This window comes from Centruroides sculpturatus, unplaced genomic scaffold, assembly GCF_000671375.1.
Source record: "Centruroides sculpturatus isolate CEXI.00-Female unplaced genomic scaffold, Cexi_2.0 scaffold640, whole genome shotgun sequence".
Classification (NCBI taxonomy): Eukaryota; Metazoa; Arthropoda; class Arachnida; order Scorpiones; family Buthidae; genus Centruroides; species Centruroides sculpturatus.
Window position 1 is genome coordinate 19,793 of NW_019384805.1, and position 10,456 is coordinate 30,248.

Consider the following 10,456-nt stretch of genomic DNA (forward strand, 5'->3'; position numbering starts at 1 on the left):
TTAAAGGCTATGATATATACAAAACAAACAACCCATTAAAAAATCTTGAAGTTTCTGCTCGTACTCGAATCAAGATCCCCAGAGCTACAGGCTAACGCCTGTACGATTAAACACAAATAAGACAATAAAAAATGTGTGTATAGTATTTCATTAACAATTTCTAAAAACTTTGTATAATGTTATAATTATTTATTCCACAACTGATATAGCCTAATGAATTGTCAGTACTAATTGATCCATAGATATTTAACATTAAAGATAGTTTACTTTCAGAATTTATGCAAACATTTCGGTGGATTGTGATTGAAGAAATCTTTGTAGTAATAATCTTCCCGCGGATAAAGTTAGATAAATCTGTATTGTTATTTCAGAAAACCCCGAAATTGTTCTAGGACTTCACAAAATCTTAACAATTCCACTATTTGTTCCAACGATGAAAGGGTTTGAAGCTTTTGTATTTGACACAAAAAGATTTACTGTCCACTTTGTTTCGAGATAGATCTCTGCAGAATGGACCGAAACTGCACGATATGAAAAATGTCAATTATCATGCTGATAGGAGCAATTCTTTAGCCAATCTCATATATGCTTTCTATTTCGTATATGCAAACGTTATGTTTTCAGCGAAGATTCTTTTTAAAATTTCTCTTTCGGAGACGTTTTGTCTGTCTTTTTTGTTCGTTTTATTTGTATGAAATACTTGATTTATTTAATAATTTGTTTGATTCCATTAAAGCATTTTCCCTTGAAGACGTTTGTTCCAAAATGGAATAAAAGCATGAATCCTATTGATTTTATCAAAGCAGTGGCGGATCATTGCTCAGGTGCAAGCGCCCGCTTGAGGCCTTTGAAATTTAGCAGCTTCAAAAAGAGAAATCTTCTGCAAACCTCGGCAGTTACCACCACCATCTATATATTGAGATTTATTCTAATTGAAACGATTGACTGATCAGCATTTTAAAATTAAGTAATAAATTGATTTGATAGCATTGCTTATTTAGAAGGGTAGCCTCAAAACTTGGGGTCTTCTCGATCCGCCACTGTATCAAAGCTTATTTTCTGTAAAATCTTAGTATAGATTTAAAATTCAAGGATAATACTTGAAGAGTGATTTGAGAGCCTAATCCTTAATGCATTAGTCAATAAAGTTACGCTCTGAAATACCCATAGAGTTCGAATCTTTTGAGGCAAAAGGCTATCTTATTCTTTTACATTGTAAGATTGGCTATTTAAACAATTAATAAAAACTAGTAAAATTTATTTAAATACTCGAGATTATTTCTTTCTGGTTGAAAGATTTCTGTGGGGATATAAAAACCAACATTGTATATTCAATACAGCAGTTGTTCAAGACTACAACACTGGGATTTTAAGTGGTTATACACTTAAAATTCCAACAAGTCATCAAAATAGAAAATTCCGATGCACTAAAATTTCTTAGGACCATTCATTAACCGTTTAATCCAAAAAATAGGTAAATAATAAAACCAGAGATAAAAATTTCATTTTATAAATTGAAATTTAATATTCATAAAAATTTATATATATTTTTACTGTCATTCTTATCTTGCTATAATTTCATTTAAACAACAAATAAATTGGAATGACAATGAAATGGAATATTTGTAAAATTAAATGCATTTATGTAAATACATTATTATATTTTGTATAATAATAGGATACCGAATAAAATTTTAAAACTGGAAAATGGTATTTTACAAACGTGATGGCGAACAATTTTATGGAATGTAATTGTTGATTTTTAATGATGTTCCTCTCCTTCTATGGTTAAATGTTCTCGTTCAAAGTTCTGGTGGTGATAAAATGAACTGTAGTTATTATTAGAATGATTAACCGTGAGAATTGGCGTGGATGATCTCGGATAAAATGGTTTTAAAACATCTTGATCCATTCTATTTTCAATAAAATGATCTGTATTTAAAAATAAATCATCTTTATCCTTTATGGCAACAAGTTTGTTGGGTTTTGGTGGCATTCTGTTCATGCCTGTGGCACCATTACGACATAATTGCTCGGCTTCATCTCTCTCATGCAATTGTTTATTAACATTTACTGTGATAGGACTATTTGCTTTAGACAAATGACAAGAACTTCCCTCTCCAAAATTTCCCGTAGAATAATTGGATCTATAAACAGTTTGAGATGCTAAAGAGAAACTCTCTCCGTCTGCCGAGTTATAATTTTCTCTCAATTTATTTGAATTTTCTAGTGAAGGAAATGATGATTCGACAGAACCACTAATGTGGCCAGAATCGATAGATGATGCTTTTAAAGGAACGTAATGTTTCTTTGCTTTATATTTAACATAATTCCTTTTATTATTTAATTCTTTGTGCAATTCTGTCTCTGTAATCTGTGATTTGTTATTTCTGTGTAATTCTATACTAGTTTTATTGATAGATGAGGCCAAATTTTGTTTTCTGTGTTCCCTAAAACTGCTGACAGAATTACTATTACTGGTTTCTGAGAAATTTACATCTGTTGTAAGGTTTACTGTATTCATTTCATCTTTATTTGGTTCTTCAATTAAACTTGTTAATTGAACATTACCATATTTAAGCTGAAATTCTAAATTATTTATTAACTTTTGCTTGCTCATCAATAACTTTTCCAGATAATCAATATGAGACTGTTTGGATAGATATTGATTCTTCAAAACCTCTTCATGTTTTTTTAATGATTTAAATTTATTTAACAATTGTTTCTGATTATCTTTACTGATGTTGATAAATGTTTTCATGTTTTTTTCTTTTTCTTTTCCTTCCTGAAGTCTCTTTTCTAATTCTTGTAACAAATCTTCCATTTCCAATGCTTTCTTCTTACACGATTGTAACAAATTACTTTTTTCGGAAGTTTGATTTATGATAAGATTCAATTTCTTTTCTACTTTTTTTAAATGAATGGCAAATCTGTTAACTAACTCTTTCTTTCCGTTTAATTCCTCCGACAACTGATCTAACTTTTGCTGGATTATTTTATGTTGTTCTTTCATGTTTTCAATTTCAGATTCTTTTTCTTTAAGTCCTTTGTCTGCATTAATTAGGGCTAATTCTTTTATAACCAAACAATTGCTAATTTCTTGAATTTCTGTATCCTTATCAGATATTCTTTGTTTCATAAAAGTTACCCAATTGAATAATAAATTACTGTCTGACAATGAAGATGAATTATTTAAAGTTTCCTGATAAAAAGAATTGAAATTTTCTAATATGTCTTCTTTTAATGTTTTCAAAAGTCCATCTTTATAACAAATTTCATTTTGTGATGTTTCTAGTTTTGACTGCAGAACAGCCACCTCTTGAGCTTTTCTGTCCGTTTCTATCCATAATTCTCTATTATAACGTTGCTCTTGCTGTAGTTCATTTTGCAAGGTATTTGCAAAAGCTGTCTCAGCAGCAAGTTCTTTTGCAAGTTTCTTCTATAATTATATTAAAAAAATTATTAACCATGCTTTACAATTAATTCTACACAACATTCTTTACAATTATATATATATATATATATAAACACAAACATTTTAGAATTTCAACAATTAATAGAAAATTTGTTAATCAGAAAAACATAAAAAAGCTTCAATTAAAGATGAAATTCCTCAAAAAATTAGTAATAAAATAGTTTTATGTTCAAAGTAAAAGAAAGACTAAAGGGAAAAAACTCAAGAGCATGTTAGGTTTAAAACAACAATAAAAAAGGCTTATAATTAATTTCTTTTTAAATATGCCAGATAAAGTTTAAAAGCTGTAAGAGAATTTAATCTTCCATTGCGAAAATCCATAGATAAGATGAAATAAAAATAGAATTTTTAAGTCACAATTCAAAGACAAATTTTATATACTGGTAAATTAAAATTATGCTACTGGTATCTTTTTTCTTTTTTTGTGTTTTCAAGCAAATTAATTTTGAAAATTATTATATCAGTATTGCTAATATTTTTACCAAATATTCTTTCTCTTCAGTAGATTTTCTTTCCTTCTTTTCTTGAAGATTCAAGTTTGTTTCTTTCATTAACTGTAATTCTGAATTCTTTAATTTTATTTCTTTTTCCAATATGTCTATCTATAAAAAATAAATAGCTGATTTACAAATGTGTCAAAAGAATTATTTCAAATCACTCAAATAGTAAGAAACATGTATTAAATAAAATTTTTTTATATAAAACTATTTGCTGTCCAATCTGTCTTCAATAATGAACTATTGGATTAAATTCTTTTAGAAATTTTTTTTGTAATAAGTTTTAAAAATATTATGTGAATTGATTTTATTCTGAAAATTTAAAATGTATAATGCCACAAATAAAAACTTGAATAGTATGGTGAAAAGATTTACTTATTGTTTTTAATGTTAAGGCATCAGATCCTAAAATAAAAGGCTGACATTTGATCATTTTTAATAGTGGAAATTTTTACCTATTGTTGTTTGTTTTTTAATAAAGTTATTTCTTCAAACCAATGTAACAGGTACTTCTGTGGCTCTGTAAAAGGATTAACGAATAAACTTGAAAATTAAATATTTTTGTAAATAGGTCAAATCTTAACTTTGAATTTAAAATATTTATTATTCACTTTGACATTAATGATATATACAGAGCATTTTTATTACACTAAAATATGATGTGTATCTATGAATTTGGAAAAAGTTTGGAAGTTAGGAGAGAGTTTGGATAAAAGTAGTGGATGGCAGGGCTGCAGAGTCAGTAAAAAAACACTCGACTCCAACTCTGGCAAAATTAAATACCAAGTCATTTTATGGGGGGCAGAGGCACTCATAGGGGTATCCTACTCTGAACTCTAAAACGAGCTCCAGGCATTTACCCAAATACTTTTATACTTAGGCTCTTTTTTTTAACCTCTGATGGGCCATTAAAAAAAAGACAAGTGTAAATAACAAAATGAATTTATTACCAAAAGTTAGGTACAAACATGGTTACTTTTCGACATAATCACTGTGAAGATTGAGGAATTTGTTATATCTGTGGACAAGCTTTTCCATTCCCTTGTCATAGAATGTTGCCGCCTTATTGAGATGGCCTTAAAAACGTTGTTTTGAAGATCGTCATTAGTCTTGAACCTCTGCCCTCCTAGCCACTTTTCCAGTTCAGGATAGAGGTGGAAGTCGCTTGGCACTAAATCAGGGCTATATACTGGGTGTTTAAAGGTGATGAAGACTTCCACCTCTTTCCTGAATTGAAAACATGGCTAGCAGGACAGTGGTTTAAGACTAATGAATTAATGACGATTTTCAAAATAATGTTGTTAAGGCCATCTCAATTCACTGGCAGCAACATTCTATGACAAGGGGATAGAAAAGCTTGTCCACAGATATGAGAAATGCCTCAATCTTCGTGGTGATTATGTCAAAAAATAACAATGTTTGTACCTAACTTTTGGTAATAAATTCATTTTGTTATTTACACTTGTCTTTGTTTTATGGATCATCGGAGCTTGAAAAATAAACTGCCCTCATAGTTAGTATTTTTAATATTCATTTGTATAAAAAAATTAATTTTTAACAAATATTTAATAAGATGAGAAAGCGGGTGTTAAAATTGTACATCTACATATATTTGACAGCATTTGCACTTCAATTTTACTCTTTTTACTTAGTTCATTTTGCAGTTTTACAGACATTTTTTATTTAAATACAAACAGTAACAAGGATCATGCATGCTGTTTACTTACTTCACAATTAATTCATTAAAGTTTTGGAGTCTGTTGGCACATATCGATTATGTTTACTACTACTAATGCAATGCTACTACAGCAGGGGTGGCCAAAACGTGGCGCATGAGCCAAACTTGGCGCATTGGATGACTACAAGTGGCGCTTAAGTCGGTTCCGAGCAACATTGCCAGATTTGGCTTCATTTCAATTATGAATATTACATAGGAAATTAATTTAAATTAATTTTTGACAGTGTGTCTTGGCAAGTGCACTTCTTACACAATTCGGAGCAATCGACCTGTTGATCTTTTTTTTTTTTTTTGCGTGTACGTTACACGATGCATTCGTGTTCATGTACCACTGGTGTCATATAGAACTATTTTATACAGGTAGCTACACTACAACCACATTTTTCATTGCTTGTTCTGTGGCGAATCTGAATTTTCGTCTTATAAATTGAAATACCTAAATAAGGGGTGGCCGAAATTTTTCTCCGCCCCGGGCTGCTAACACTCACGGTACGCCACTGCGCATGTGAACTCGTCTATCAAAAAATTGGCGCATGGTATGCAAAAGGTTGGCCACCCCTGTACTACAGGATAGTACGTAGCATTACATTAGTAGTAGTAAGCATAATTGGTATGAGCTGACAGGCTCCAAAACTTTATTTACTTCACAATTAATTCATTAAACAACATGTATAATCTTTGTTATTGTTTGAACTGTAAATAAAAAAGTCTGTAAAAACCAATAATGAAGACATCCATGTTTTTGGCAACAAATAGAATGTATCATTTAAAGTCCTGTAAACCCACCAAATTTTAACAAGCATGGCTGATGAGGGACAGATAGACTGTCTGAAATGTATACCATAGTTATAACAAAACCATGTTTGTCCATTACTGTTTGATTATCCTGAAAAATATCACTAGTGTGTGATAAGTCCTACATAAAGCCAAACCTTAGTGCTTATAAATCCAAAATCTACTTAGTTCATTTAAAATTGTGATGAAACAAGAGGAAATTTTACATTTAGATTTAAAGAACATTTAAAAGTAATTGTACAATATTTCAGAACTTTTATAAAAATATATTTTATTGACAAATTATTCAGTTAAAAAAACTTGTCATAATATTAAAGTAGGTAATTGTTCACTTCTTATTCAATTAAATTTTATGCAAAATAAAACAATCATCTTTTATAATTACAGGATTTAATCATGACAATTGTACTCATCTTTATATATCTAAATCAAATATAACTAACAATGATATAATATATTAAATAAAATTATTTGTTATATTGAATATAATTGAAGCGTGCAATGCCATAATGTTGTAAATGCCATTTTTTTCTAAATACGTTTTATTGAAGAATTGAATTCTAAATGCAATGTTTTCTGCCACAAAAGAATATTGTGGTGATATTGGCAGTGTAAATGGCTGTATTTTGAAGATAATTTATGTGAAAATATAACATTTAAAGTGCCAGAGTGCAAGTCATGTGACTTTTGGAATGTAAAATGTTGTGGCTTATACTATATTTACATCATTTTGATATTCTAGAGAATTTGTAACCCAGTGAGTCTTTTACCATTCTATTGTAAAATTTAAATGAATTCATTCATTAGAAAAAATGTTTTTTACTTCTGAATAGTTTCTTTTTTGGCATTTACAACATTATTGAATTGCATGCTTCAATTAAATAATAATGCACCTACAAAATATTCCTTAAAGAAAACTGTTGCTATGGATAGTGTTTAACTGGCACATAAAATAGAGGAAAACTTTGAAAATTGGTAAAATATTTGTTTGAGAAATAATTCTCAAACAAATATTTTACCAATTTTCTTCAGTTACAAAATTAAAACATTGAAACCATCATATAGACTTCAGATTATTAACAATATAAAGATCACTCACTGAAAAACTAAAATTTTTTGGATTCCAAATCTAACTACAAACGAAAAACAGTATTTTGCAACCTATGTAACATTTATAAGAGAATGTTTTGAGAGATCTTGAAAGTAATTTGGTTTTCAGAATTAATGATTAAAAGTAAGTACTCATAATGGAATGTTAATAAAAATAATTATGGTAATTTACTGCACAGTTTCAACATTTAGTTATTGAAGTATAAAACTCCACAAATAGATTTTAAGACAATCCTTCATACTATAATAATCATCCTAACATATAATGGTTTGTTAACCTTGAATTATATTTTTTATTAAGTATAAATACCATAAGGTGTTGTTTTAAGACTTGAATACATATAATTTATTCAAGTTTTCATGAATGATGAATAGCATGGATTAACCTAACCATTGTCATTGAATCTAACTCTTGAGTCAGCAAATCATACTTATTCAGCTTCTGACATTATGAACACAGAATTACTGAATGTTATTCAATGTGGTGAATAAGATACTGCAGTTTGTATATATTTTTCTCAAGTAATATAACCAGGATTAAATATTTTCAATGCCGTTTTTTATGCATCTTCAGATCCTCAGAATTTTCAACTTTCAAATATATGTTTGATTATGGGTTGCAAAGCTGTTGAGAGCTTTTCACAGATATTTGATACAAATGAATTTCATATAAATTCAGTTCAATTTAAGAAATAATTTTGTGTAAATTTTTTAAAATTCTTACATAAGATTCAAATTGTATCAAACATCTGTAAAAAGAAACAATGGCTTTGAATGCATAATCAAATATATGTTTGAAAGTTGAAAATTCTGAAGAGAATCTAAAAGTGGGAGAAAAATGTCCCAAAAAACATTTAATTCAGATTATATTTGACTGAAATATGTTAGTGTTGTTTATATTAATTTAACATTTATGGAGTTGAAGATATTTTGGTTAGCCAAAATTATGATTAATGATTTTCACTACCTGTGAATGATTTTATTATTATTGAAAGATTTAAAAATAATAATAAATTTATGAATTTATTATTATCTAATAAATTTTAGTGGAACCAAACTGTTAAAAATTTAAAGTCAAATTTAAAAACTGCATTTAAATAAAGTTTGTTTTGTATTTTAAATATTTCATATATGATTCTGAAATACTAAAAGTAACTTACCTTTATCATCAACTTTTCTTTTTCTTCAACCAATTCATGTATTTTCTTTTCAAATTTATTAACAACACTATCTGTAAATTCTTTTCCTTGATTTTCTAATTGTTCAACTTTAGCTCTAGAAAATATCAACATTCTTTAAAAAATAAATAAAAAATTTTTAAATTTTGTTAAAAAAGAATGAAATGATCTTATTATTATTATTAAATTTAAATAATTTTAAAAGAAATTTCTTTTTTATATTTCTCTATAAGTTCATAATTAAATATTCTAAAACAAAATTGAAAAAATAAAACCACTAATTTTTCAAACATTTTTGATTTTAATTAAGTAAAAATTTTTGTTTTTAAATTTAAAGCAACAAAAACATTTTTTCTGCTAATATTCAAAGACCAGTTCAATATAATACCAAAGATCAAAAATATGAAAAATTATTTTAAAAAGTCAAAGTGTGTCTACAATTGTATAAGCTAGAATTATCAAAAAATACATTTGTATTATGTAAAAATAAAATATGGTCTTAGAATATATCACAAATAAATTCTTCATGTCCATTTAAACATCTTATCAAGGACAAGGGAGATTTTTTTCAGTAATGCAAAAGTGTATGCATGTGATGCATTCTTGTTTTTCTTGTTCCAATGCTAAAATAACCAGTACTTAGTGCACCATTATGCTGGTACATTTGGTACCAGCATAATGGTGCACTAGCTCATTCTCAGACATACATGCATCAGTAGCTTGAAGAATGGTTTGGCAACTGATGGATAGAAGAACACAACTCTGTTCCATTATCACCATATTCCACAGACTTGACTCTTCTGGATTTTTTCTTGTATGGTGATTTAAAAACAACAGTGCATGATACTCAGCAGCACTTTGTGATGTTGGCAAACTAAAGAAGTATATACAACAAGCTTGTGAAATGGTAATGCCAGGAATGCTATATGCCATCCATAATGCCAAGCTCAACCATGTACATCTTTGTATTGCTGCTGAAGGTAGCTGTTTGGAACATGTTCTCTAACAAAATAAAGCTCAATTTTTGTAACAATTCCTGTAATGTTGTCTTTGTCGTTTACAGTCAGAGATTATTTGTATGTTATACTAGTCTTACATGCATACACTCATGCAATGCTGGAAAGATCTTTATTGTTGCCCTCTGGATATGTTTTAGTAGACACCCTATTTTTAACACAAATATAAACACTCTCAAAGGTGATATTCATCTTAAATAATTTCTCTATTTTATGCAAAGATATATGCAAATGTGTGTATTAGTAATTATTTAAACTTACTCACATCTATCTCTATTTATTACTTTGGAACTTTTATTGATTTATTTAAACAGGACAACAAATAATAAAATAAAAAATTATTTTTGTTCTAAGATAATTAAATTTTTATTTTTAATAAAAACCGCTTTTAATAAATTCTTCTTGGAGTTTTGTTTTTTAAATATTCAATAAAATTATTTGGATGATCTCAGTTCACCTATTATGTTATTTCTCAAAATACTACCGTGTTTCCCCGAAAATAAGACATCCGCAGAAAATAAGACCTAGCACAGATTTTGCTGAATTGCGAAATATAAGACCTCCCCCTGAAAGTAAGACCTAGCAAAGATTTTTTAGTGGTAACGGTCATCAAAGTACAGCCACTGATTGGTCAGCAGACAATTACG

The 10,456-nt window shown here is 28.4% G+C and overlaps 1 protein-coding gene across 1 annotated transcript in view; it reads right to left on the reverse strand.

The window, feature by feature from the left end:
• Positions 1-1,608: 1,608 nt before the first annotated feature.
• Positions 1,609-10,456, reverse strand: part of LOC111629654 (putative leucine-rich repeat-containing protein DDB_G0290503) — a 21,017-nt gene continuing 12,169 nt past the window's right edge. The window contains exons 5-7 of the mRNA XM_023373540.1: positions 8,776-8,890; positions 3,958-4,077; positions 1,609-3,439 (exon numbers count right to left, since the gene is read on the reverse strand). Of these exons, the coding sequence (XP_023229308.1) occupies positions 1,763-3,439; positions 3,958-4,077; positions 8,776-8,890 (1,912 nt within the window). The 3' untranslated portion in view covers positions 1,609-1,762. The remainder of the gene's footprint in view (positions 3,440-3,957; positions 4,078-8,775; positions 8,891-10,456) is intronic.